The 27976-nt window shown below is 41.3% G+C and overlaps 4 protein-coding genes across 4 annotated transcripts; 3 read left to right on the top strand and 1 right to left on the bottom strand.

Annotated features, from left to right (window-relative positions):
* Nucleotides 1-626: 626 nt before the first annotated feature.
* On the top strand, nt 627-5518 carry ftcd (formimidoyltransferase cyclodeaminase). Its single transcript, XM_005812117.3, has 14 exons — nt 627-782; nt 1084-1267; nt 1333-1461; nt 2068-2156; nt 2222-2401; nt 2814-2951; nt 3029-3160; nt 3774-3835; nt 3907-4033; nt 4588-4749; nt 4865-4908; nt 5003-5141; nt 5232-5327; nt 5400-5518. The coding sequence occupies exons 1-14, from the start codon at nt 729-731 to the stop codon at nt 5481-5483; spliced, it is 1620 nt and encodes a 539-aa protein (XP_005812174.1). The 5' UTR covers nt 627-728; the 3' UTR covers nt 5484-5518.
* Nucleotides 5519-6300: 782 nt separating this feature from the next.
* On the top strand, nt 6301-14546 carry LOC102219431 (zinc finger protein 420-like). The gene is made up of 6 exons (XM_023330011.1): nt 6301-6396; nt 7241-7402; nt 7969-9234; nt 10926-11018; nt 12461-12616; nt 12860-14546. The coding sequence occupies exons 1-6, from the start codon at nt 6354-6356 to the stop codon at nt 14128-14130; spliced, it is 2991 nt and encodes a 996-aa protein (XP_023185779.1). The 5' UTR covers nt 6301-6353; the 3' UTR covers nt 14131-14546.
* Nucleotides 14547-15103: 557 nt separating this feature from the next.
* LOC102219170 (zinc finger protein OZF-like) lies at nt 15104-19563 on the top strand. The gene is made up of 3 exons (XM_023329768.1): nt 15104-15909; nt 17352-17507; nt 17749-19563. Exons 1-3 carry the CDS (start codon nt 15867-15869, stop codon nt 19218-19220), a joined length of 1671 nt encoding a protein of 556 aa, XP_023185536.1. The 5' UTR covers nt 15104-15866; the 3' UTR covers nt 19221-19563.
* A 130-nt stretch (nt 19564-19693) lies between these two features.
* Nucleotides 19694-27963, bottom strand: LOC106700051 (NLR family CARD domain-containing protein 3-like). Its single transcript, XM_023329695.1, has 11 exons — nt 27868-27963; nt 27390-27485; nt 26796-26885; nt 26165-26239; nt 26008-26086; nt 25664-25892; nt 23202-24969; nt 22865-23038; nt 22407-22580; nt 21520-21566; nt 19694-21430 (listed from the first exon to the last, which is right to left on the bottom strand). The coding sequence occupies exons 2-11, from the start codon at nt 27452-27454 to the stop codon at nt 20868-20870; spliced, it is 3264 nt and encodes a 1087-aa protein (XP_023185463.1). The 5' UTR covers nt 27455-27485; nt 27868-27963; the 3' UTR covers nt 19694-20867.
* Between the last annotated feature and the right edge of the window lie 13 nt (nt 27964-27976).

The following is a 27976-nucleotide window of genomic DNA, read 5'->3' on the forward strand; positions in this document are numbered from 1 at the left end:
TTAATCAAAGTTTAAAGGTCAACCAGCCGCCCCACATTAAACAACACTGGTGTCAAATGTTTGTGCTGCATTTGAGCTGCAGCATTTCTCCTTTGTGCTGCAGCCATTTTACAATATTGATAAAAATACCCAGAGGTCATCAGAGGTAAACGAGCCGCCCTGTTAGTAACTACCTGTTAGTAGTTTGGTGTCAAAAACATTTTTTTTGCTGCACAAATATAGCATCGTTGATTGACACCAATTTAGTTTGATTTGAAGAAGGTGTGTGTGTGTGGGGGGGGGGGGGGGCAGGTTGACCTTTCATGACCTCTGGGAACATTTATTAAGATCTTTGAAACACAAATTTGTGCTGCACAAACTCTTGACACTGTAGTTTGAACTTGAACCCAGTCAGTTCTTCAGTTCTGACCCATTTCTGCTGGGAGGCTCAGGTCAGCAGCAGATGGTTCTGATGTAACGGTTCTGGTTGGAGCGGGTCCAGAACTCCGGCGGCCGCAGGTTCAGTCAAAGAGAAACGAGTCGACTTGGTGACCTCTGACCCTTTCTGCCTGGATCACAAACATTTAAACTCTGCAGACCTGACGGACTCTGCTTCTCAAACTTCTTCTCCATTTCTCTGGCGCCACCTGCAGGACAGATGCTACCCAGCAAACCTTCAGACTTCGGTCCCAGTTAATGTTTGAGCTGTGGGTGTACTGGTCAGACTGGGGTCAGGCTGTGCAGACGCCATGGCTCAGCTGGTGGAGTGCGTTCCTAACTTCTCTGAGGGCCGAGACCAGAAGGTAGGAGTCCGTCTGAACGATGCGACGAGTCCAGGAGTTTCTGAAAATCTGGACTTTAGACTCGAATCTGCTGTCAGTCTGGAGAAAGTTCAACTTTACAGAAACTGTTCATGATTATTGTTTCTTTAAATCTTTAATGTGATTATTTTATACGCTAACAAAATAACTGTTAGCATATAACAGCTAAGAACGTTTAGTTTAGAGACAGGATTATAATCCTCCAGGCGTAACGACCTTTGACCCGGTCCTGTGAACAGACTGAGGTCCGTTTGGGTTCAGCTGCTCCTCTTCCTCTGCTCAGGTGATCGATGCCGTCGCCGCCGCCATCTCTGAGACGGCCGGCTGCAGCCTGCTGGACGTCGACCCGGGGGCCTCCACCAACCGGACCGTCTACACCTTCGTGGGGCCCCCGGAGGCCGTGGTGCAGGGGGCGCTGAACGCCGCCCGCCGGGCCTTCGGCCTCATCGACATGAGCAAACATTCAGGTCAGTGCGAGTCCAAAGCCGCTCTCCAGAACCGAACCTCTGGGAACGAAATGCTTCTGCCGCAGGGGAACACCCTCGCACCGGAGCGCTGGACGTCTGCCCCTTCATCCCCGTCCAGAACGTCAGCATGGACGACTGCGTCCGCTGCGCCGACCAGTTTGGACGGCGGCTGGCGGAGACGCTGCAGGTTCCTGGTGAGTCACAGGAAGCCGAGGCCGCGGCGCGAAGAGCTGAGGGAACAGAGAGAGAAATACCACAGAGTGTTACAGGGAACCAGGAAGGAGGAAAGTTACTCCAAAATACAATTTCAGATTCATCTCAGAAATTTTCTAGAAAATATGAAAATGTCTGAACTTGAAAAGTTGCAGATATGTGAGAAAAACATCAGAAAGTTTGAAAATGTTCTGGAAAAAACAGAAAATGATCAAAAAGACATAAATTTACAAGAAAAAACTCAATTTTTCAATGAATCTCCAAAGTTTTCTAGAAAACAAACAGACATTTCTGAGATGAAAGTCAAACATTTGCAAGAAAAAACTCATAATTTTGAGATTATTCTGACATTTTCTAGAAGAAATCTGGACATTTTTGAGCATAAAAATAAAAAATGTTTACATTTTGAAACTCAGAAAATGTCCAAGTGAAAAATGTTCAACTATAAGAACTTCAAAAAATTCCATGTTGTTCCTAGAAAATATGAGTTTAATGTAAAAAGTCTGAGGTGATTTTTTACTCTTGGAGCTGATGAATTCCCAAGATTTTTCTAAAAGTTTACTAACGGCAGAGAAATCTGTCCTCAGTGTATCTTTACGGAGAAGCGGCTCGGTCCGAGTCCAGGAGGAATCTCCCGTCGGTTCGATCCGGAGAGTACGAAGCTCTACCTGAGAAGGTGAGACGATCCGCCGCCTCCGGATCTAAACTCTCAGATCCAGCAGATTTCTTCTTCTGCTGCAGCTGAAGAGTGAAGAGTGGGCCCCTGACTTTGGCCCCGCCCACTTCGTGCCGTCGTGGGGCGCCACGGTAACCGGTGCTCGCAAGTTCCTGATCGCGTACAACGTGAACCTGATCGGCACCAAGGAGCAGGCTCATCGGATCGCCCTGGACATCCGCGAACAGGGCCGAGGACAGGACCAGGTGGGACACCAAACATTTATTATTACTTCAGTTCAAAACCACAGCTTCCTGAAGGTGGAACTTCAGAATAAAAGCCCACTTCATGCTGTTTCCTGTTATATTTGGTTTGGTTTGTAATCTTTCTTTCTTGAAATCTTATTACAGTGGAGGATTGTTTTATGATCATCGTTATATTCTAACATTATTCATGTATTTTCTCCAGTGGCTTTAATTTTCTTCTGTATATTTCTGATCTGTTTTCATTTGGCAGGTTTCCCATGTATATCTATGTGTGTGTATCTATGTATGTATATTTATGTGTGTATATCTATGTGTGTAGATCTATGTGTGTGTATCTATGTGTGTATATCTATGTGTGTGTATCTATGTGTGTAGATCTATGTGTGGTAACTTCCTGTGTGCCTCTGAGCAGCCAGGTCTCCTGAAGAAGGTCCAGGGTCTGGGCTGGTACCTGGAGGAGGAGAACCTGGCCCAGGTGTCCACCAACATCCTGGACTTTGAGCTGACGCCGCTCCACGCCGTGTACCAGGAGATCTGCGGGGTCGCTGAGGTCAGGGCTGCTGAGGTCACAACAGGCCTGAGCGCCATCGCTTCCTGTGAGTCTGACTTCCTGTTTGTGGCGTCCAGGAGCTGAAGCTTCCTGTGGTCGGCTCCCAGATCGTCGGTCTGATTCCTCTGAAGGCTCTGCTGGACGCCGCCGACTTCTACATGAAAACAGAGCAGCTCTTCATCATCGAAGAGGAGCACAAAGTCCGGCTGGTCAGTGGACAAAGCTTTGGTCTACGGCAAGCCATTTTAAGATAAAATCAGTTTCATCACATTCCAGACATTTGACATCAGTTTAAATCAGATTTGTCTAATTATCTTCTAGTTTGTAGAAATCAGGTCAGATTTACAAGTGCTTGAATTTGAAGTTTCTGTGATGAATTATTGAGCGTCTGAAACATATTTCAGATTTCTACAATGACATTATAACTACTGTACTCATAAAGTGAATTCTAGATATCGAGCTCTTTGTTCTGACTAGACACAATTTAAAATATGTAACTAGATTTAAAGACAGCAAATTAAATTGCAGATATGTAGAAACCAAGGAATGACTTGTTATAGTTATAGTTCTGTTTGAGAAATATTAAATTGTAATTATGGAGTGTGACACATTTAACAACAAAATTAAAAGAAATTTTGATTGATCAGTATCTAACTGAATATATCTTGAATTATTACTCTTACATTACAGAATGTAAATGCAGAAATCTTCAATTACATTCAGAAAAATGCATTTTTTACAGGATGTCAAACAAAAACTGATTTTATGATAAAACAGCTTGCCATAGAGACGTTCATCAGCTCCTCACCTTGTTGGTTGCAGGTGATCAGTAAACTGGGCCTGGATTCACTGAGTCCCTTCAACCCAAAGCAGAGGATCATTGAGTGAGTTCCTCCCTGCTGACTGCAGCAGAGGCAGCGAGCGCTGCTAAAGTGGGCGTGTCTTACCTGCACAGGTACATGGTGAGGTCACAGGAAGAAGGCGGGCTCGTGTCTCTGACTCTGCAGCAGTTTGTTCGCAGCGTTGGAGCGCGAACAGCCGCTCCAGGAGGAGGGTCTGTTTCTGCCGCCGTCGGCGCGCTGGTGAGTGTTCAGAGATTGTCCAGCAGAGGGAGCCGATTTAAAGGGGAAGCGTTACACAAAAAAATCATATTTTTCACGTTTTTATGTTTCCATTTGGGTTTCTACTGCTTCTAACAACAAACTACGCTCTTAAAAAAACACCAGCCAGTTTATGGTAATGAGTTAAAAGTTTTATGGTGTTTGAAAAACTACAAATCAGCAGCACTGCCCTGTTGCCTAGCAACACAAGCTGAGCTCTAGCTAGTTTTCACGCTGTACAATGGCTTCTGGAAAAGACAAGAGTCTTTTCACCCAGAAACCACCTGCTGCTTTCTGGTTGGTTGTGCAGGAGGCTCCACTTCTGCTTTTCGAAGATGCACTGTTGCATAATTGCAGATCAGTTTGGAGCCATTTTCATGCGTAAATGTGAAAGCTGAGTTGGATCAGAGTGAAATCTGATTATCTAAGAATGATTTTGTGTAAGAAATGATTTGTATAGGCCATAAACCGATCCTAACCTGTTCCAGGAAGTGGAACAGGTCACCTTTAACCCCAGGATGTGCCCCGTCCTGTAGGGGGCAGCGCTGGGCGCCATGGTGGGGCAGATGACGTACGGAAAGAGGCAGTTTGAGAACCTGGACTTTGTGATGAGGAAGCTGATTCCTCCGTTCCATCAGGCCATGAACGAGCTGCTGGGGTTGGTGGACGCCGACTCCGCCGCCTTCAACGGCTACATGGTGAGCACCAGCAGCCCCCACCCAACAGCGCCACCTGTTGATGCTCCAGATTACGCAAGAGACACCTACAGGCTGTGTGGTGCGATGCCTCAAAAAGTCATCACGTCTGTTTCAGGTGGCGCTGAAAATGCCGAAGTCCAGCAGCGAGGAGAGGAGCAGGTGAGCAGAGGAGCAGGTGAACGTGTCTGTGGATGAGATGTTGCGTCTTTAGCTGCTTGTTTTTTTCTGGACTGCGTTTTGTCTCCGCCTGCAGGAGAGAAGCGGCGATGCAGGAAGGCCTGAAGCGGGCCGTCGGCGTCCCGCTGGCTTTGGCTGAGAAGGTCAGCGTCCTCTGGCCGTCTCTGAAGCAGATGGTTCTGTTCGGGAACATCGGCTGCAAGTCCGATGCTCAGGTCCGGGTTGGAGCAACAACAACTTCTCTCTGAAGGTTTTAGGTCAGAATGAATTTTGCTCAGATCTGGAATCTGGTTTGTGTTGGTCAGGTTGCAGCTAAAGCTCTGGAAACGGCTGTTTTTGGAGCGTACTACAACGTCACGATCAACCTGAAGGACGTCTCAGACGAAGCCTTCAGACTGGCTGTAAGTCACCAGGTGACCTTTCACCTTTCATCTGACATTTTTCATTAAACGATGTTTGTGTTGCTGCTTCAGACGCAGAGGAGAGTTTCTGAGCTTCTGCAGGAAGCCAAGGACAGCGTGGCCTCCATCCTGGACGCAGCTGAGAACAGAACCTGAGAAGATCTGCAGAATAAATTCAAAGTTCATAAAAAGTGTGGAGTTTTTTTATTTAACATCTAAAATTCAGGAAGACCTGCTTACTGCAGGACAGTAACTAGCAACGATCTGTCCAGTCACAAAGTCCATCTTTAACTGTTTGGTCATCTGGAGTTGGTTCTATAAAAGTTAAATAATGCAGAATATCATCAGCATAAAGGTAAACTTTATTATTGCATAATAAAGTTTCACCATGAACTGAACCAAGAACAGAACCTGGGAAGCAGGAAGTCAAACTAAAGATGGCCGCCGATGTAGAAGAAGTGATTGAGCTCAGAACTTTAATTTTATAGTTAATATTGAATATAAACAGATTAATGTGCTATGAGAACCAGTTCAAGGGTTGCTATGACAACAAATGTCAGCTAAGAAGGTTGTGGGTTCAATTCCTCAGAATTTAGAAAATGGACTTTTTTTACCAACTGTTCTCAGAGTGAACATTAAAAAGTGAAATACTCTACATGAAATCCTTGGTGGTCGTTGGTGTGTTAGTGCAACTCTAACAAAAAGTAGAAGTTCAATCTTTTTATTATTTATTTTCTGTCCATAAATATAATCAGAAGTTACAAGAAGGAGAATTAATCCCTAAATATATTATTATGTTGCACAAATGACATCAAATGTATTTATTTTTTCTAATGTTCAAAGGTTTCACTAAATATTAATTTTAAACGGAATGTTTGTAAACACGAGCAGAAACGGAACTATAATTTTTGTTCCGGACTTCCGGTTCCACTGGCCCCGCCCCCTCGTCCTCCCTTCAGGATTCTTCCTCCATTGTTGTCGCTTCGTCAGCAGCCGGAGCTCCAGCGGCGGCAGAGACGCTACAAGATGGAGGACGTTTTCCAGCCCAGAGTCCTGCTGCGCACTGCAGGTTGGTGCTTTTCCTTCTTCGTAGTTCCGGTTTAGGATCGTTTTCTTCCAGCTGGTGGATGTAGGAACATCAGCAGCAGTTTCTGCTCACTAGTTTAGAGCTTTAAGGCGACAGTAGCTTCATCTGACTGCGAGCCGAGGCCGGGATACATGCTGCGACGTCGCAGGTACATTCCGATGCGCTGATAGTTGGTGTATTACGGTAGAGGAGCCATTTTAACATAAAATCTGTTTCCGCTGATTATCAGTAATTACATCGATTAGAAATGTAAAATGCATTCTGGTTTGATGATGATTTAATAAATCTGCTTTCATATTCTGACTAATTAGAAGAATAATTAAATATATTAGATTTGGATGAAGTTTATAAAATATAGAAGAAAGTAGAAGTTCAAGTGTTTTACTCAAGGAAAAGTTAATAACATTAATAATAACAATAATAATAATAATAGATATTTTAAAGCATTTAATAAGACAAAAATATAAAGTTGAGCAAATCCTGATATTTGAAAGACTAAAATAAAAATATGTAAACAAAATAAAACTACTACAAATCAGATTACATAAGAATAATCCAAACAATGCTTATATTAAATAATCTGTTTATGTTTGGACTGATTAAAGTATTTCCAGTGAAAATGTCTTCAGTTGAACTCATATTAAAAGTAACATTTTAATATGTAAAAAGTAACGTTTTAATACGTCTCTTGATATTAAAATATTACTTTTATTATCAGGAGACATAAAAAGTAACCTAAAAATAATTAATTTATAAATTGGTGGACTCTGAAAACATGTCATGTTTGTATAACATGAAGTTGTTCATAAAGATGTTTTTCCTGCAGATGTTAAAAAAGAGGCTGATATGAACCAGCAGGAGGCGCTGCGCCTCCAGATAAAGGAGGAAGAGGAAGAACTCTGTGTGAGTCAGGAAGGAGAGCAGCTCAGAGTGAAGCAGGAGACGGACGGCAGGTTTCCATCTACTGCAGCTCCCATCAGCAGTAAGGGTGTGTGTGTGTGTGTGTGTATTCTTAATGTCTCTTAGACACGGTTAGATGTTAGTTTGGTTTAAAATGGTTAAATCACTGAGAATAAATGAAGAGAAGAGATTTAAATGCATGAATGAACGGCAGACCAAAGTGACACAATAACATTTTAAATGTTTTATCAAATTAATTGTTTAAAAGATTCATTTTTCACCAGAAATTTGGGTCAGAATTATTTTCTTCATGTTCAGGTTGGGCTTCATGTGGCTCATTTAATAAGAAAATACATCGAGAAAACCAAAATAAAATGTGATAAATTTCTTGTTATAATCTAAGTCAATGAGTGAAACTGAACTTGATCAGGAAGGAAATGAATGAAAGTACAGATGTTGTCAGAGCTCCACCGTTCTGCTCCCATCAAGCAAACATGTTCAAGCATTTCTTCTTCATTTGTTCAATATGTTTTAATATTAATGTGCTGATTACAGCAATTAAATCCAAACGTATTTCTGTTTCCCTCGTTCAATTAAAACCAAACTTTTCTAAAAGTTGTTCTTAATGCATGTGATGTTTGTCGTCACCTGCAGATGTTAAAGAAGAGCCTCCAGAAGAACAGAGTCCTGATGTGGATCCTTTCAAAGTAAAAGAGGAAAATAATCAAATGTGCTGCCGTCAGGAAGACGAGCTGTTCAGAGTGAAGGAGGAGCCTGATTATTCCAGGCTCCCATTAAATATTGTTTATGTAAATAGTGAGGATGATGAAGAGAAACCAGTGATGTCTCAGCTTCATCAGCAGCAGACAGGAAATGGAGATCTTCCAACCAGCAGCTCAGGCGACCAGATAAAAGCAGAAATTGAAGTGGAGATCAGTGGAGCAGCAGAGTCCAGCAGGAACCCAGATCCAAATACTGCTGGAGGAACTTTGAGCCAATCAGAGACTGAAGAGGAGGAGGAGGATGAAGAGGATGAAGATGATGTGAACCAGCAGAGTAAAACATTGTCAGAGTCTGAGACTGAAGACATTCATCAAAAATCACATTTGGACATAGATGGAAACATTCCTGTTGGTGACGAACCTTTTGGTTGTGATTTTTGTGGGAAAAGATTTTCCTTAAAGTCTTCTTTAAACAATCACGTAAAAATCCACACAGGGGAGAAATCCTGTGATTTCTGTGGAAAAACTTTTAACTCAAGTTCAGACTTAAAGAAACACATGAGAGTTCACACAGGAGAGAAACCTTTTTGTTGCGAGGATTGTGGAAAAAGATTTTCCCTAAGTGCATCTTTAAACAGACACATGAGAATTCACACAGGAGAAAAAACATTTGCTTGTGATGTTTGTGGGAAAACATTTACCTTAAGCTCATATTTGGAAAAACACATGAGAATCCACACACAAGAAAAACTCTTTGGTTGTAATGATTGTGGAGAAACATTTTCCTTACAGTTATGTTTAAAGAGACACATGAGGATCCACACAGGAGAGAAACCGTTTGGTTGTGATGTTTGTGGTAAAAGGTTTAACTTAAAGTCTAATTTAAACGTACACATGAGAGTTCACACGGGACAGAAACCCTTCGGTTGTGATGAATGTGGTTTAAAATTTAGCACAAATTCTAATTTAAAGGAACACATGAGAATCCACAAGGATGAAAAAGCCTTTGCTTGTGATGAATGTGGAAAAAGATTTAACGTAAAGTCTAGTTTAAAGAGACACATGAAAAGCCACAAAGGTGAACGACCTTTTAGTTGTGATATCTGTGGGAAAAGACTCGCCTTGAAGTCCAGCTTAAAGAGACACATGAAGATCCACATGGAAGACCAACCTTATTTGTTTGTGGGAAAAGATCCACCTTAAAGTCATCTTTGAACAATCTCCTGAATGAACAGAGGTGAAAACCTTCAGGTTGTGATGGCTGTGGAATCCAACAGGAGGAACTGGAAGACTCTGAAAGTTGCTTTTAAGCAGAAATGCTACAATTTATTTTTAGTTGTGATGTTTGTGGAAAAGGATTTTCATCAAAATCAAATTTAAAGATAAATGTGAACATTGGGTTTGGGGATTTATTCTATCATTTTTGTGATAAATTTTTTAGTATAAGAATTTATTGTTGTCATAGTAAATCCCAATTAATGTTTAAAACTCTCCAAACCGTCTGTATTGTTGGTTTTACTATTTTCTCCTGTTTGTTGAATGAAAGAATCAATAAATATTGTTTGGATTGAAATTGCTTTTTTTGCTGCATGAGTTAATAAAACTAATGATGGTTCTGAGGATTTGGTTTTTATTTCAGTTTAATAAGATTTCCTGAGGATTTTGATGTGAGCCACAGCTCTGCTTATTTTTACTGATGTTAGTCATTAATCAGAAATGATTTCTTGTTATTATGTTTGTTTTAATCCAATATAGAAGCTTATATTTTAGTTTTGACTTTAACTCATTAAGACATTAAATTATGCTTTAATCATCTCATGCAATTCAACAATATGATAGAAAACAATATTTGATATCTTCAAATTTAAATGTTTTCTGTGGCTGACCTCCCTCTGATAGAAATTCTGTATTTTCATATGAAGTCCATTAAACTATCTTTCTCCATAAATATCTATATAAAAAACATACAGAAACAAATCCTTGTTTTGTCTCAAGTTTGTTTCATATTTAATAATCTGGGAGCAGAAGATGTGAGAAACCTTGAATGGTTTTTTCCAACAGTATTTTATTTTATTTTATTTTTATTGTTTTCAAAGAGTAGAAGAAGAACACCTGTTGTGTCTGTGGGGCTCATCACTGCCTCCTATCAGTCTGGCACGTTACTTCCTGCTTCACTGGGTATTTTCAATCCAATTCTGATGGATCAGACAGACTAAATATGTCACTAAAATTAATTAGTATGTGGAACTAATATATTAAATACTGAATATATTAAATATATAAGACTGTGGAACATCAACAAATGTAGAACATGTGCAATTGAATAAGTATATTGGCGATATTAAATAAATATCAATAAGGATGCACCTACTGCCTGTGCTACAGCGCCCCCAGAGGTGAGGCCCAGCACTGCACCGCCTCGCCTCAGACTTCTTACATGCATTTCAACAGGCAACGTGCAACTTCAGCAATTTTTATCCACAAAAATGTTGATATTATCAATAAAAATCCAAATTTACCGAAAAGCAAAGCAGACAAAAGTTATTTCTCTCAACATTGTAACCATTTATTTTATTCTCGCGTTGCGTTTTAACTTGTAAAAAGCTGCATGGGCCTAGTTCAGATGTTTCACTAAATATTAATTTTGGAACGGAATCTTTGCAATGAGAATATTTGTTGTAGAAACGGAACTATAATTTTTGTTCTGGACTTCCGGTTCCACTGGCCCCGCCCCCTAGTCCTCCCTTCAGGATTCTTCCTCCATTGTTCTCGTTTCGTCAGCAGCGGGAGCGTCGCTGCAGCTGGAAGAGCAGCAGATGATGATGATGATGATGATGATGATGACGATGATGATGATGATGAAATCTGGAAGGAAGTTTGCGGCTTGAGGCTCAGCTGGAGGGCAGCCGGAGCTCCAGCGGCGGCAGAGACGCTACAAGATGGAGGACGTTTTCCAGCCCAGAGTCCTGCTGCGCACTGCAGGTTGGTGCTTTTCCTTCTTCGTAGTTCCGGTTTAGGATCGTTTTCTTCCAGCTGGTGGATGAAGGAACATCAGCAGCAGTTTCTGCTCACTAGTTTAGAGCTTTAAGGCGACAGTAGCTTCATCTGACTGCGAGCCGAGGCCGGGATACATGCTGCGACGTCGCAGGTACATTCCGATGCGCTGATAGTTGGTATATTACGGTAGAGGAGATGTTCTATGGCAAGCCTTTTTAGTATAAAATCGGTTTCGTCTGAAATTCCGAGATTGCATTCTAGACATCGAAAAATGCTTTTTGACCAGACAGAACCACATATTTACTATCTGGAATAGTAATTTAATTTATTTGTATCCATATTTTGACATTATAGTAAGAATAACATCTCAATATATTTTAACTTATTAGCTAAAGTATCCAAACGTTGTACTGAAGTAAAACTAGCAATACTTTCAGAGTGTTTTTGCTCAATAAAAAGTTGAAAAAAAAATATTTCAAATGTCATCAGACAAAAATATAAGGTAATTAGCAAAATCTGGTATTTTAAAAAGTAAAATACACTGTATAAACAACATGAGGTAATGTAAAAGAAATACTTTTCCCCAACCAGACTACCTAAAAATGATCTAAGCTCTAATTATATCTAATTATATTAGGTTGTCTGTATCAGTCAGGGCAGATTAAAGTATTTCTAGTGAGGATATCTGCTGTTTACTGGACCTTCAGTTGAGCTTCCTGATATGAATTTATGGTTGTTTATCGGAAGAGATGAAAAATAACCCAAAAATTAAATAATTTATAAACTAATGAAGTAACTAATTAAAAACAGCCACATTATTAGTCTGCGCTCTGAAAACACTTGTCTTGTCATGTTTGAATCACACCAGCGCCCCCTGCTGGGAGGAGAAGGCCCAGGTTTCCTTCATGGGGTTAAATGTTGCATCATTTGGGATTTAAAAAACCTGGAATGAGTTTTAAACTATTATAAACTATATATTAATACATCCACAATGTTCACTGCACTATTTACCATCATATCTTACAGATAAATAAAGTTCCAGAGTTTTGTGCCTCTGGTAAGGCAGTGGGTGGGAACATGTCAGAACATGTTCAGTAAACCTGTTTCCTGTGTATCACATGGAAACTGTTTTCAGAAAAGCCAAAACCACCTCAGACTAATGTGAAAACTTTTACATTAGTTTGTTATTACAGATTCTTCAGTTTTTCCTCAATGTTTTCTAATATTATGCTTCAAAAGGTGCCGATAAAAATGTTAATAGTGACGCAGCTAATGTTGCTAAATAAGTCCTATATTCATTTATCAACGTCTACTTGGAAAACCACCATGGAAAGTAAAGCCAATTACTTTTTCTCTTTAATTTGAGTCTTTACTGCCGGAGAACCACAAAGTCAAAGTTGTTCATAATATCTGTGTTTTTCCTGCAGACCAGAGTACTGATATGAACCAGCAGGAGGCGCTGCGCCTCCAGATAAAGGAGGAAGAGGAAGAACTCTGTGTGAGTCAGGAAGGAGAGCAGCTCAGAGTGACGCAGGAGACGGACGGCAGGTTTCCATCTACTGCAGCTCCCATCAGCAGTAAGGGTGTGTGTGTGTGTGTGTGTGTGTGTGTGTGTGTTTTCTCTGAAGCTGACGGTGTGGTGTGTCTGGTCTCTTCTGTCTGAACTTCAAATGGTTTGTTTTATTCCAATGTTCCTATTTATCTGATTAGGTAAGAGATCAACTACTGAACTGTTAACGGCTGTTAAATTTTCATATTTGGCATCTTTGTAACTTTGTCAGAATAAAGTTGTTTTTAATGCATGTGATGTTTGTTGTCACCTGCAGATGTTAAAGAAGAGCCTCCAGAAGAACAGAGTCCTGATGTGGATCCTTTCAAAGTAAAAGAGGAAAATAATCAAATGTGCTGCCGTCAGGAAGACGAGCTGTTCAGAGTGAAGGAGGAGCCTGATTATTCCAGGCTCCCATTAAATATTGTTTATGTAAATAGTGAGGATGATGAAGAGAAACCAGTGATGTCTCAGCTTCATCAGCAGCAGACAGGAAATGGAGATCTTCCAACCAGCAGCTCAGGCGACCAGATAAAAGCAGAAATTGAAGTGGAGATCAGTGGAGCAGCAGAGTCCAGCAGGAACCCAGATCCAAATACTGCTGGAGGAACTTTGAGCCAATCAGAGACTGAAGAGGAGGAGGAGGATGAAGAGGATGAAGATGATGTGAACCAGCAGAGTAAAACATTGTCAGAGTCTGAGACTGAAGACATTCATCAAAAATCACATTTGGACATAGATGGAAACATTCCTGTTGGTGACGAACCTTTTGGTTGTGATTTTTGTGGGAAAAGATTTTCCTTAAAGTCTTCTTTAAACAATCACGTAAAAATCCACACAGGGGAGAAATCCTGTGATTTCTGTGGAAAAACTTTTAACTCAAGTTCAGACTTAAAGAAACACATGAGAGTTCACACAGGAGAGAAACCTTTTTGTTGCGAGGATTGTGGAAAAAGATTTTCCCTAAGTGCATCTTTAAACAGACACATGAGAATTCACACAGGAGAAAAAACATTTGCTTGTGATGTTTGTGGGAAAACATTTACCTTAAGCTCATATTTGGAAAAACACATGAGAATCCACACACAAGAAAAACTCTTTGGTTGTAATGATTGTGGAGAAACATTTTCCTTACAGTTATGTTTAAAGAGACACATGAGGATCCACACAGGAGAGAAACCGTTTGGTTGTGATGTTTGTGGTAAAAGGTTTAACTTAAAGTCTAATTTAAACGTACACATGAGAGTTCACACGGGACAGAAACCCTTCGGTTGTGATGAATGTGGTTTAAAATTTAGCACAAATTCTAATTTAAAGGAACACATGAGAATCCACAAGGATGAAAAAGCCTTTGCTTGTGATGAATGTGGAAAAAGATTTAACGTAAAGTCTAGTTTAAAGAGACACATGAAAAGCCACAAAGGTGAACGACCTTTTAGTTGTGATATCTGTGGGAAAAGACTCGCCTTGAAGTCCAGCTTAAAGAGACACATGAAGATCCACATGGAAGACCAACCTTATTTGTTTGTGGGAAAAGATCCACCTTAAAGTCATCTTTGAACAATCTCCTGAATGAACAGAGGTGAAAACCTTCAGGTTGTGATGGCTGTGGAATCCAACAGGAGGAACTGGAAGACTCTGAAAGTTGCTTTTAAGCAGAAATGCTACAATTTATTTTTAGTTGTGATGTTTGTGGAAAAGGATTTTCATCAAAATCAAATTTAAAGATAAATGTGAACATTGGGTTTGGGGATTTATTCTATCATTTTTGTGATAAATTTTTTAGTATAAGAATTTATTGTTGTCATAGTAAATCCCAATTAATGTTTAAAACTCTCCAAACCGTCTGTATTGTTGGTTTTACTATTTTCTCCTGTTTGTTGAATGAAAGAATCAATAAATATTGTTTGGATTGAAATTGCTTTTTTTGCTGCATGAGTTAATAAAACTAATGATGGTTCTGAGGATTTGGTTTTTATTTCAGTTTAATAAGATTTCCTGAGGATTTTGATGTGAGCCACAGCTCTGCTTATTTTTACTGATGTTAGTCATTAATCAGAAATGATTTCTTGTTATTATGTTTGTTTTAATCCAATATAGAAGCTTATATTTTAGTTTTGACTTTAACTCATTAAGACATTAAATTATGCTTTAATCATCTCATGCAATTCAACAATATGATAGAAAACAATATTTGATATCTTCAAATTTAAATGTTTTCTGTGGCTGACCTCCCTCTGATAGAAATTCTGTATTTTCATATGAAGTCCATTAAACTATCTTTCTCCATAAATATCTATATAAAAAACATACAGAAACAAATCCTTGTTTTGTCTCAAGTTTGTTTCATATTTAATAATCTGGGAGCAGAAGATGTGAGAAACCTTGAATGGTTTTTTCCAACAGTATTTTATTTTATTTTATTTTTATTGTTTTCAAAGAGTAGAAGAAGAACACCTGTTGTGTCTGTGGGGCTCATCACTGCCTCCTATCAGTCTGGCACGTTACTTCCTGCTTCACTGGGTATTTTCAATCCAATTCTGATGGATCAGACAGACTAAATATGTCACTAAAATTAATTAGTATGTGGAACTAATATATTAAATACTGAATATATTAAATATATAAGACTGTGGAACATCAACAAATGTAGAACATGTGCAATTGAATAAGTATATTGGCGATATTAAATAAATATCAATAAGGATGCACCTACTGCCTGTGCTACAGCGCCCCCAGAGGTGAGGCCCAGCACTGCACCGCCTCGCCTCAGACTTCTTACATGCATTTCAACAGGCAACGTGCAACTTCAGCAATTTTTATCCACAAAAATGTTGATATTATCAATAAAAATCCAAATTTACCGAAAAGCAAAGCAGACAAAAGTTATTTCTCTCAACATTGTAACCATTTATTTTATTCTCGCGTTGCGTTTTAACTTGTAAAAAGCTGCATGGGCCTAGTTCAGATGTTTCACTAAATATTAATTTTGGAACGGAATCTTTGCAATGAGAATATTTGTTGTAGAAACGGAACTATAATTTTTGTTCTGGACTTCCGGTTCCACTGGCCCCGCCCCCTAGTCCTCCCTTCAGGATTCTTCCTCCATTGTTCTCGTTTCGTCAGCAGCGGGAGCGTCGCTGCAGCTGGAAGAGCAGCAGATGATGATGATGATGATGATGATGATGACGATGATGATGATGATGAAATCTGGAAGGAAGTTTGCGGCTTGAGGCTCAGCTGGAGGGCAGCCGGAGCTCCAGCGGCGGCAGAGACGCTACAAGATGGAGGACGTTTTCCAGCCCAGAGTCCTGCTGCGCACTGCAGGTTGGTGCTTTTCCTTCTTCGTAGTTCCGGTTTAGGATCGTTTTCTTCCAGCTGGTGGATGAAGGAACATCAGCAGCAGTTTCTGCTCACTAGTTTAGAGCTTTAAGGCGACAGTAGCTTCATCTGACTGCGAGCCGAGGCCGGGATACATGCTGCGACGTCGCAGGTACATTCCGATGCGCTGATAGTTGGTATATTACGGTAGAGGAGATGTTCTATGGCAAGCCTTTTTAGTATAAAATCGGTTTCGTCTGAAATTCCGAGATTGCATTCTAGACATCGAAAAATGCTTTTTGACCAGACAGAACCACATATTTACTATCTGGAATAGTAATTTAATTTATTTGTATCCATATTTTGACATTATAGTAAGAATAACATCTCAATATATTTTAACTTATTAGCTAAAGTATCCAAACGTTGTACTGAAGTAAAACTAGCAATACTTTCAGAGTGTTTTTGCTCAATAAAAAGTTGAAAAAAAAATATTTCAAATGTCATCAGACAAAAATATAAGGTAATTAGCAAAATCTGGTATTTTAAAAAGTAAAATACACTGTATAAACAACATGAGGTAATGTAAAAGAAATACTTTTCCCCAACCAGACTACCTAAAAATGATCTAAGCTCTAATTATATCTAATTATATTAGGTTGTCTGTATCAGTCAGGGCAGATTAAAGTATTTCTAGTGAGGATATCTGCTGTTTACTGGACCTTCAGTTGAGCTTCCTGATATGAATTTATGGTTGTTTATCGGAAGAGATGAAAAATAACCCAAAAATTAAATAATTTATAAACTAATGAAGTAACTAATTAAAAACAGCCACATTATTAGTCTGCGCTCTGAAAACACTTGTCTTGTCATGTTTGAATCACACCAGCGCCCCCTGCTGGGAGGAGAAGGCCCAGGTTTCCTTCATGGGGTTAAATGTTGCATCATTTGGGATTTAAAAAACCTGGAATGAGTTTTAAACTATTATAAACTATATATTAATACATCCACAATGTTCACTGCACTATTTACCATCATATCTTACAGATAAATAAAGTTCCAGAGTTTTGTGCCTCTGGTAAGGCAGTGGGTGGGAACATGTCAGAACATGTTCAGTAAACCTGTTTCCTGTGTATCACATGGAAACTGTTTTCAGAAAAGCCAAAACCACCTCAGACTAATGTGAAAACTTTTACATTAGTTTGTTATTACAGATTCTTCAGTTTTTCCTCAATGTTTTCTAATATTATGCTTCAAAAGGTGCCGATAAAAATGTTAATAGTGACGCAGCTAATGTTGCTAAATAAGTCCTATATTCATTTATCAACGTCTACTTGGAAAACCACCATGGAAAGTAAAGCCAATTACTTTTTCTCTTTAATTTGAGTCTTTACTGCCGGAGAACCACAAAGTCAAAGTTGTTCATAATATCTGTGTTTTTCCTGCAGACCAGAGTACTGATATGAACCAGCAGGAGGCGCTGCGCCTCCAGATAAAGGAGGAAGAGGAAGAACTCTGTGTGAGTCAGGAAGGAGAGCAGCTCAGAGTGACGCAGGAGACGGACGGCAGGTTTCCATCTACTGCAGCTCCCATCAGCAGTAAGGGTGTGTGTGTGTGTGTGTGTGTGTGTGTGTGTTTTCTCTGAAGCTGACGGTGTGGTGTGTCTGGTCTCTTCTGTCTGAACTTCAAATGGTTTGTTTTATTCCAATGTTCCTATTTATCTGATTAGGTAAGAGATCAACTACTGAACTGTTAACGGCTGTTAAATTTTCATATTTGGCATCTTTGTAACTTTGTCAGAATAAAGTTGTTTTTAATGCATGTGATGTTTGTTGTCACCTGCAGATGTTAAAGAAGAGCCTCCAGAAGAACAGAGTCCTGATGTGGATCCTTTCAAAGTAAAAGAGGAAAATAATCAAATGTGCTGCCGTCAGGAAGACGAGCTGTTCAGAGTGAAGGAGGAGCCTGATTATTCCAGGCTCCCATTAAATATTGTTTATGTAAATAGTGAGGATGATGAAGAGAAACCAGTGATGTCTCAGCTTCATCAGCAGCAGACAGGAAATGGAGATCTTCCAACCAGCAGCTCAGGCGACCAGATAAAAGCAGAAATTGAAGTGGAGATCAGTGGAGCAGCAGAGTCCAGCAGGAACCCAGATCCAAATACTGCTGGAGGAACTTTGAGCCAATCAGAGACTGAAGAGGAGGATGAAGAGGATGAAGAGGATGAAGAGGACAATGATGATGATGATTGGAACCATCATGAATCTCAGCTTAGACCTTTGTCAGACTCTGAAACTGAAGGCATTCATCAAAAATTACATCTAAGCAAAAGCACAAAAGTTGAAGTTGATGAAAAACCTTTTGGTTGTGATTCTTGCGGAAAAAGATTTTCCTTAAAGTCATCTTTGTACAATCACACAAAAATCCACACAGGAGAGAAATCATTATCCTGTGATTTCTGTGGGAAAACATTTAATTCAAGTTCAGATTTAAAGAAACACACACGAGTTCACACAGGAGAGAAACCATTTTGCTGTGAGGATTGTGGGAAAAGATTTTCCCTAAGTGCATCATTAAATAGACACATGAAAGGCCACACAGGAGAGAAACCCTTTGGTTGTGATGTCTGTGGGAAAAGATTTACCTTAAACTCACATTTAAAGACACACATGAGAGTTCACACAGGAGAAAAACCGTTTCGTTGTGATGATTGTGAAACAAGATTTTCCCAAAGGTCAGCTTTAAAAAGACACATGAGAATTCACACAGGAGAAAAACCATTTGGTTGTGATGTCTGTGGGAAAAGATTTAGCATAAAGTCACATTTGAAAACACATATGAGAATCCACACACAAGAAAAACCCTATAGTTGTGATGATTGCGGAAAAAGATTTTCCTTACAGTTATGTTTAAAGAGACACATGAGGATCCACAGAGGAGAGAAACCGTTTGGTTGTGATGTCTGTGGAAAAAGGTTTAACTTAAAGTCTAATTTAAAGGTACACATGAGTGTCCACACCGGACAGAAACCCTTCGGTTGTGATGAATGTGGTTTAAAATTTAGCATAAAGTCTAATTTAAAGGCACACATGAGAATCCACAAGGATGAAAAAGCCTTTGCTTGTGATGAATGTGGAAAAAGATTTAACGTAAAGTCTAGTTTAAAGAGACACATGAAAAGCCACAAAGGTGAACGACCTTTTAGTTGTGATATCTGTGGGAAAAGACTCGCCTTGAAGTCCAGCTTAAAGAGACACATGAAGATCCACATGGAAGACCAACCTTATTTGTTTGTGGGAAAAGATCTACCTTAAAGTCATCTTTGAACAATCTCCTGAATGAACAGAGGTGAAAACCTTCAGGTTGTGATGGCTGTGGAATCCAACAGGAGGAACTGGAAGACTCTGAAAGTTGCTTTTAAGCAGAAATGCTACAATTTATTTTTAGTTGTGATGTTTGTGGAAAAGATTTTCCTCAAAGTTGAAGATATGCACCAGAATTAGGGCAGCAGATTTATTGTATCATCGTTTATGGTAATAAATCTCTTAGTTTAGGAATTACAATCTTTTTTCTTTAATGATGTTTAAAACCTCTGCATCCCCCAAAGTCCTGTCTGTATTGTTGGGATTGTTAGTTTTACTATTTTCTCCACTGTTTGTTCAATGAAAACATCAATAAATAAGACTTAGAAAATCAGATGTAGTAAAGTTCCTGTTTCTGTGGAAGGAAACCCAGCAGGTTTCAGGAGTTATTGACCTGCAGCTTCCTGGACGAGAAAACGGCACCAATCTCTGGGTTTGTGTCGTCGTGGTTTTCTGGCAGGTGGAGAAAAGAACAACAGAGAAAACAAAAAATAACAGCTGGAATAACGAGCTCTGAGTCTGACAGCTGTTTGATTGATCAGACAAGAAACTGATAATCGATTAAAGAATGTGAATGTTACAGTGGAAAGAAGAAATCAGTCAAACTTTGGCTGTTCTAACAACAAAGTTTATTTATTGAGTCACTTTCACCAGAGCAGTTTTCAAAATGGCTGCCCTTCCTTCCAGCTGTAAACTAGTTAAACCTTCTCAGGTTCTCCTGACCAATCAAACTGCAGCTCTCTCTAGAAAAGCGCTGTGTTTGGGCCGGGCCTCCTCTTTAGCAGAATCCCAAGATTCATAAGATGCAGGAGAAAACTTTATGTATTTGGTAATTAAGTTTTGACAGTATCGCAGCGTTTCATCTGCTGGTATCGTATATAATTATCTGTAATGACGTTTTAAACTCTTTCTAGGTGAGCTGTGGTCTCTGCTGGATGCAACAGCGACCAGAAGAGAAGCAGCAGCAGAGCAGCAGAGGTTGTTGTTTCAGGTGAGCAGTACCTCACCTGAAGTCCAGCAGTGATTTCATGTCTCCTCAACTCCTCAGGAGTGTTGACTGACAGTCCAGCAAGTCTGGATGGACTTCATTGTTGCTGCAGCATCCAGCAAAAGTAGAATCTGTTGTAACTTTGTCACACGGCTCTGCATCAGTCTGGACTTAAAGCTAACAGTTTCTCTTTGGATAATTCCTGCACAACGGAAAAAACTCAGATGCTAAACAGCCGAGGGTTAGAAAACCACTGACTAGTGAAGCTACTTGGATTATCTACTCAACTCTACAGTAGCTGTAAGCTCTGATCTAGAACAGTAACACTGACTATAGCAAACAAAAGCAAATTCATATGTAACAACACAAGATGTTCAGAAGGATTAATTCCTGTTCAACACAGCAAGTCCAACCTGGGCAGTTATTCACAAAACGTCGAGTCAAAACATCCTCAGTCGAGTCGATCCTTACAAACTGAAAGGACACGGAGCGGTCCATCACAGGAAACTGGAAACTGTTCACAATATGACATAACATGAGGCACCAGTTCTACTAATTTATAATGGAGCTGAATAAATAACAGGAGGGCGAATGGAGGACGTTACGCTACCCTAGGGACCAGAGTCTTCAGGAAGACGTATAGAGGAACCAAACGACCTGAATGAAAACCCGGGGTAAAGAGTCTGAGTGAAGGTGGTGTTGATGGTGTGGAGGTGGAGCAGGGAGTCAGAGGAGACTCTGAAGAAGGACAGCGTGCCAGCGGGACGGTCCACATACACCGCTACTCTGTGAGAGACGGGAGAGGAGGAGCAGGAGGAGGACGAGGAGGAGATGGAGGTTCCGGTCTTATTGTGCCAGACGGAGTAACGGCCGATGTCGGCGCAGTCCAAACTCCAGGACTGATCGTTCCTTCCAAACACAATGTCGTCAACGTTTCCTTTCCTTTGGATTCTTCTGTAACTCACTGAAATGCGAACCTCCCCCTTCCACTCCACCTCCCAGTAACAGCGACCAGTCAGACCAGTTGAACACAGCAGCTGAGGGCAGTTATCAAATCTGTCTGGATGGTCAGGATATGACTGGTCCTCCTTAAGACGGGTCACCTTCCTGTTGTCCTCAGACAGTTTGAGCTCTCTGCTCACTGTGTTTGTGTCGATGGTGAGTGGACAGGAGTCTGACGGAGAGAACAAACCCAGAGCAGATATTGATCATTTATTGGTACTTTGACTCCTGAATCAATGATGGTTGAATGTTAGCACTTACACTTCTGCAGACCTGGTGTCAACCATCGGACTCCAGCAGGCTCCACCCTGAAAGGCGGAGGAGGTCAGACCATCAGTCTCCATCAGCAGATAAACATGGACATTATGTGTCCTCTGAGACGGGGACAGTCCACCGTGAAGCAGCTCTCTGTCACTTCCTGTTGTCCTCGTCTCGCCACAGACTGATCTCACTGCTCTTCTGTTACTTTGTCATCTATATTTATTCAGTCAAGCAATAGGAAACTATCTGTATGTTCAGTAAGTGGAGAACTTATGAATTCAAATAGAAATGAAGTTTTAACATTAGATGATCACTCTAGACCAGGGGTGGGCAATCCTGGTCCTCGAGGGCCGGTGTCCTGCAACTCTTAGATGTCTCCCTGGTTCAACACACCTGAATCCAACAGCTGAATCACCTCCTAAGTGCAGTCAAGTTCTCCAGAGTCCTGCTAACGACCTCATTATTTGACTCAGGTGTGTTGAAGTAGAGATGCATCTAAAAGTTGCAGGACACCGGCCCTCGAGGACCAGGAGTGCCCACCCCTGCTCTAGAGCTATGAGACACAGATTTCTTCTAGAAGTCAGGATCCACTTAGATCAGTCAATAAAATAAACTCTGAAAAGAAACAAAGACGATGAAAGGCCATCATTCACATTGCAAAGTTTGTCATCTGTTGCCTTCATCATGGGGAAGCAGCCGGGGTGCCTGTACGGCATGCTATCAGTGCCAACATTAGGGCTATTGTGCCACCTCTCTGGGAAGTGGCTGTTCTTTCTACAAAACATATTTGGTGTTTCATAGACAACAGTAACTGAACACGTGTTCCCACAGCTTCAGTTGATAACATTCATGTCGAACCTCCTCAGGTTTGCATGGCCCCTTCGTACCTCAGAGTTTCCAGTCTCCCATTTGGACCATCCCGTCCAAAAGAGAGCATCTTCATTCCCGCCTCTCCCAGATGGTTGTAGCTCAGGTCCAGCTCTTTGAGATGGACGGCGCTGGAGTTCAGGGCCGAGGCCAGAGAAGCACAACCTTCCTCTGTGACCAGACAGCCGGAGAGACTGGAGAGGAGAACGGCACACGGGACATGACCTCTCCAAACCTGACCTGATGTTCTCAGTGTTTTTCCTTTGGATATTTCCTGCCTTTACTTTTTTGTGGACATGTCCTGGCTTATAAAGATATAAAAAAAACAAATGCTTTGATAATTGAGGCGTGACACATAAAGGTGTGATCCTATTCTCTAGTTTTATTTCATCTGATTTGTTCTTTTCCTTTTCTATTGGTGTTGTGATGAATAACTGGGAGAAGACCTTTTAATGTAAAGCAGAAGTGTCACTCTTACCTTAGCGTTTCCAGTTGACAGAATGGACTCCCCAGTCCAGCACACAGCTGCTTCACTCCTGCATCCCTCAGGTTGTTGGTGCTCAGGTCCAGCTCTCTCAGATTACAGGTTGGGGAGCCAAGAACCGAGGACAGAGCTTCACAGCTTCTATCTGACAGGTTACAGCCACTTAGTCTGAGAACACAAACAAATATTCACATTTTCAAGTTTAAATTGCAACTTCAAAACTAAAGTATAAAGAATCTAATAACTGAAATCGCCCTAAAAACAAGTGATTGCACAATAAAAGCAAGCTGAGCATGATAAACCAGACCTATCTGGGTCCGTTTGTACTCACATAACTTTCTTGGAAGCTTTGACCACAGGCAGCAGTCTGAGAAGAGCCTCCTCTGAAGGAGAATACTTTTTCAGATCAAACTCATCCAGATCTTTTTCTGATGACAGTAAGATGAAGACCAGAGCTGACCACTGAGCAGGAGACAGTTTATCAGCAGAGAGACGTCCTGAACTCAGAGACTGTTGGATCTCCTCCACTAGAGAACGATCGTTCAGCTCATTCAGACAGTAGAACAGGTTGATTTTTTTATCCACAGACACATTCTCACTGATCTTTTGCTTTATGTACTGAATTGTTTCCTGGTTTTTCTGAAAACTTCTTGCCTTCTGTGTCTGGAGACCATGTAGGAGTCTCTGATTGGTCTGCAGTGAAAGACCCAGGAGGAACCGCAGAAACAAGTCCAGATGTCCATTTGGACTCTGTAATGCCTTGTCCACAGCATTCTGATGTAAATTAGCCAGTGCAGGTTCCTTATCTTCTGTCTCACATTCTTCAAGCAGATTGACTCCAGAGTTGATGAAGGTCAGATGAACATGAAGAGCAGCCAGAAACTCCTGAACACTCAGATGGACGAAGCAGAACACCTTGTCCTGGTACAGCCCTCTCTCCTCCCTAAAGATCTGTGTGAACACTCCTGAGTACACTGAGGCTGCTCTGATATCGATGCCACACTCTGTCAGGTCTGATTCATAGAAGATCAGGTTTCCTTTCTGCAGCTGATCAAAAGCCAGTTTTCCCAGAGACTCAATCATCTTCCTGCTCTCTGGACTCCAGTGTGGATCTGTTTCAGATCCTCCATCATACTTGACCTTCATCACTTTGGCCTGAACCACCAGGAAGTGGATGTACATCTCAGTCAGGGTTCTGGGCAGCTCTCCTCCCTCTCTGGTCTCCATCACATCCTCCAGAACTGTAGCAGTGATCCAGCAGAAAACTGGGATGTGACACATGATGTGGAGACTTCGTGATGTCTTGATGTGGGAGATGATCATCTTGGTTTGAGTCTTATCCCTGAATCTCTTCCTGAAGTACTCCTCCTTCTGGGGGTCAGTGAACCCTCTGACCTCTGTTACCATGCCAACACACTGAGCAGGGATCTGATTGGCTGCTGCAGGTCGTGTGGTTATCCAGAGGAGAGCAGAGGGAAGCAGTTTCCTCCTGATGAGGTTTGTCAGCAGAACATCCACTGAGCTGGACTCTGTAACATCAGTCAGGATCGGATTGTTGTTGAAGTCCAGACCAAGTCGACTTTCATCCAGACCATCAAAGATGAACAGAACCTGGAACTGTTCAAAGCTAAAGATTCCTTTGGTTTCAGGAAATAAATGATGAATCAGTTCCACCAAGCTGAACTTTTTCTCTCTCAGCACATTCAGTTCTCTGAAGGTGAATGGAAATATGAACTGGATGTTCTGGTTGGTTTTGTCTTCAGCCCAGTCCAGAGTGAACTTCTGTGTTAAGACTGTTTTCCCAATGCCAGCTGCTCCTTTTGTCATCACTGTTCTGATTGGTTGATCTCCTCCAGGTTGGTCTTTAAAGATGTCTTCTCTTCTGATTGTTGTTTCTTGTTTCCTGGATGCTGTTTCAATCTGTCTGACCTCATGTTCCTGGTTGACCTCTCCAGTTCCTCCCTCTGTGATGTAGAGCTCAGTGTAGATCTGGTTCAGCAGAGCTGGGTTTCCTGCTTTAGCGATTCCCTCAAACACACACTGGAACTTCTTCTTCAGGGAGGATTTAAGTTTTTGTTGACAAGGTGAAGGAACCAGTTCTAAATCAAACACAAAAACAACCAAATCAGGTGAACCTATACTTCCCCTGAATAATGAAAATTCCTACAATTATTGGTCTACTTCCTTAGGTACACCATGGTACTAGGTTGGATCTTTGCAGGATCCAACCTAGTATATTTCCATCCAATTGTCATGTGATGTTTAGCTAACTTATAAAATGTTGGCAAAAAATGAAAATGCTAATTAGGCATGTTTCCATCTACTGGTTTGGAGCAAATCAACCAGGCTACACAAAGGATGAGGATTGAGAAGCAAAGCTCTAAGCTCACATCAGGACGTGTCTGATGTTTGCAGAAACAGAGGACAAGCTCAAAGGAAGGAACAGCAAACACTTGGCGTTCTAGCAGGTTCATCTTCCACCACTTAATGGTGGAATCCAGAACATCAAGGATTGAACTGTTTCAGGCCACTGGTTGCCTCAACACCACAACAAATACTGATAATGAGTGAAACTTCCAGTTGATTTCAGGTTCTGAGACACCAAACCAGTCCATCTGGTCCCAACATCCCCATTTTTATCTAGTACTCATTTACCATCAGCAGATCCTCCTCTCCACTTCTGGATAGTTTCTGCCGTGTGATTTGCTGCATTGGGGTCAGTTTTAATAAATGACCTGATAAAACAGGCGATGAACAAACCAAGGAGTAAAAGTTTTCTAGAAATCCTCTTACTGCTCTGCAGACACTCAGCCAGCTCCTCCTGCTTCATCTTCCTCAGGAAGTTCAGGGTGATCTTCATCACCGCCTCTCTGCTGCTCCTCCTCTGCTCTTCATCCTCACCCCCCATCACCTCCTCATCCTCACTCTGACCCTCTGAGGATCCTGGATCATCTGGACTCAGAACCTTCTGGATGTTCTTCAGCTCGTTCTTCACAAAAGTGACAATGTTTTCCTCCAGCAGCTGGAACAGAATGAGAAATGAGGGACAAATCAGACTAGATGTAAACATCAGGTCCATGTTGGACAGACTGACAGTCCTCTGGTCTACAAAGACCGAACAGAACTGATGTACAGACCATAAATATGGAGTCCAGCTGTGTTTGGTGCTGCTGGACAGACGGATCAGTGGGAACCTCTGAGCTCTGCAGATCCGCTCTGTGGAGGAACCAGATAGTAAATAATAATCTGTAATCTGTACATTTAACATTTAGATTGTATATAGATGATAATTACCTGTTGAGAGAAAACTGGAGCGGTGGCTCCATGGACGCAGCGATGGATAAGCAGGTGTCCGTGGGAAAGTTTCTGCTGGACAGTAAGAAACGAGTAGCTTTAGAAACTTTCACCATGATGTCTCCATCAGGAGGTTATAGGGAGAGAAAATGAAAATTAAACCCAATCAGCTTCATTTCATCTGAACCATCTGGATAAAATCAGGTTATATCGATTCTTCCAGCGAGTTGCTTTTGAAAATCCCAAACAAAAATCGTAGCTGCATAAATGTAGCACAAATGTTTGACAGCAATTTTGTATATTTGGGAAGTGGATGGAGGGCTGGTTGAACTTTTGACCTTTAAACTTTCATTAATGTCTTCAAGGCAGAAACAGTAAAACTAAAATGTTCTGCTGCACAAACATAGCCGAGTTATTTTTCTATGATTCCTGTAACGACCAGCTGACCTGATGGTTGCTGGTGGTTTTTGTGGTGCTGAGCTGAAACGAACAGGCCATCAGTCATATTGTCTCATTTTACACAACACAAAGGTTTCTTTGTTCCTCTCTGTGGAGTAACATGGAGTCTGATTACACACAGATGGATGATGTTAGTTTGTTCCATTTGAAATTTGTCATAAAATGAAATTACAGTTTTCCAGGGAACTGCAGCGGCGGCTCCATGGACGCAGCGCTCCCTGGAGACGAGCAGCAGGAAGTAGGTCCAACCAAACACCTGGACCTGAGGACAGACAGAGGACAGCAGGAGACGACTTCAGGTAGGGGCTGAAAAACCTGTCATGATGTAAGCTAAAATATGAGTTTATCAATAATTATTGATTAGTTTTTTCTTTTAAATGTCTGAAATGTTGCAGAACCATTTCCTGCTTTATCCACTATTTACTGATTTGTGTTTAAGCAGCTATGAGGCATGATGGTGAAACATAAGGTTATGTGGCCTCACACAGCCACATGCATGCTGGGAGTTGTAGTTTTTATCAGAGAAATGAGCTCCAATGGTGACTGAAGGTGTTTGGATGAATACTGAAATGTTTTATGACTGAGAGACATTTTGACTGGGAAGCAGCAGATTTCTATAGTCAGCTCAGCATCTGAACAGGAAATGAGACTGCAGAGAAATCTCTCTGTCTGTCTCTCTCTCTCTGTGGCTCTGTGTCTTTATCTGTCTCTCTCTCTCTCTCTCTCTCTGTGGCTCTCCAGCCTGGAGGGACAGATGGACACTCACCTCTGGTCCTCATGTCCGCAGTGAGACGGTCCAGAGGGACGGACTGCGTCCTCTCCGTCCTCCATGCTGCTCTGCTCACACACCGGCCGCCTTCATCTGAGGAGGAAACACTCAGCTTTCACCTCAACATCAACTCTCATCGCGCGTTACATGGTTGCTATGGAAACATCAGGCCGTTTCCTGTTCATATCAGATTACTGTAATTCTAAAACCTGTCCACTAGATGGAGCCGAAGCTGGTAGCATCTTCGATCTGCTGCTGTTGTAAACACGTAACTTGGATAAATGGGTAGGAAGTGACGTAGAAGTCCAGTCTGTCCTCTGATGTGTCCTGCAGCTGGACATGGAGACATCAGAGGACAGACAGAAGGACAACGCGGCCCTCCGGGCGGGGCGGGGCGGAGCCAGGAGCCTCGAACAGAGCCGCAGGGTTCTGGACGGTTCTGGTTCTGGACGGTTCTGGTTCTGGAGAAACTCACCGGTTCGCCGCTGATTTCCATGAAAGCTGATTCTGTTCCCTGATGGACCTTCAGCCGCAGCGGTTCTGCTTTTCCACGTCACAGTAAAAACGAAAGTAAAACAAGGAGG

The sequence above is a fragment of the Xiphophorus maculatus genome, chromosome 24 (assembly GCF_002775205.1).
Source record: "Xiphophorus maculatus strain JP 163 A chromosome 24, X_maculatus-5.0-male, whole genome shotgun sequence".
Lineage (NCBI taxonomy): Eukaryota > Metazoa > Chordata > Actinopteri > Cyprinodontiformes > Poeciliidae > Xiphophorus > Xiphophorus maculatus.

Excerpts from the sequence above, each read along its gene's own strand:
- ftcd (XM_005812117.3), top strand. The coding sequence starts at position 729 with ATGGCTCAGCTGGTGGAGTGCGTTCCTAACTTCTCTGAGGGCCGAGAC. Across the intron at positions 1,268-1,332 it reads CGACATGAGCAAACATTCAG|GGGAACACCCTCGCACCGGA; the intron begins GTCAGTGCGAGT and ends CTTCTGCCGCAG. Across the intron at positions 1,462-2,067 it reads GGAGACGCTGCAGGTTCCTG|TGTATCTTTACGGAGAAGCG; the intron begins GTGAGTCACAGG and ends ATCTGTCCTCAG.
- LOC102219431 (XM_023330011.1), top strand. The coding sequence starts at position 6,354 with ATGGAGGACGTTTTCCAGCCCAGAGTCCTGCTGCGCACTGCAG. Across the intron at positions 6,397-7,240 it reads AGTCCTGCTGCGCACTGCAG|ATGTTAAAAAAGAGGCTGAT; the intron begins GTTGGTGCTTTT and ends TTTTTCCTGCAG. Across the intron at positions 7,403-7,968 it reads AGCTCCCATCAGCAGTAAGG|ATGTTAAAGAAGAGCCTCCA; the intron begins GTGTGTGTGTGT and ends CGTCACCTGCAG.
- LOC102219170 (XM_023329768.1), top strand. The coding sequence starts at position 15,867 with ATGGAGGACGTTTTCCAGCCCAGAGTCCTGCTGCGCACTGCAG. Across the intron at positions 15,910-17,351 it reads AGTCCTGCTGCGCACTGCAG|ACCAGAGTACTGATATGAAC; the intron begins GTTGGTGCTTTT and ends TTTTTCCTGCAG. Across the intron at positions 17,508-17,748 it reads AGCTCCCATCAGCAGTAAGG|ATGTTAAAGAAGAGCCTCCA; the intron begins GTGTGTGTGTGT and ends TGTCACCTGCAG.
- LOC106700051 (XM_023329695.1), bottom strand. The coding sequence starts at position 27,454 with ATGGAGGACGGAGAGGACGCAGTCCGTCCCTCTGGACCGTCTCACTGC. Across the intron at positions 26,087-26,164 it reads CTCCAGTTTTCTCTCAACAG|AGCGGATCTGCAGAGCTCAG; the intron begins GTAATTATCATC and ends GTTCCTCCACAG. Across the intron at positions 25,893-26,007 it reads AGCTGGACTCCATATTTATG|CTGCTGGAGGAAAACATTGT; the intron begins GTCTGTACATCA and ends ATTCTGTTCCAG.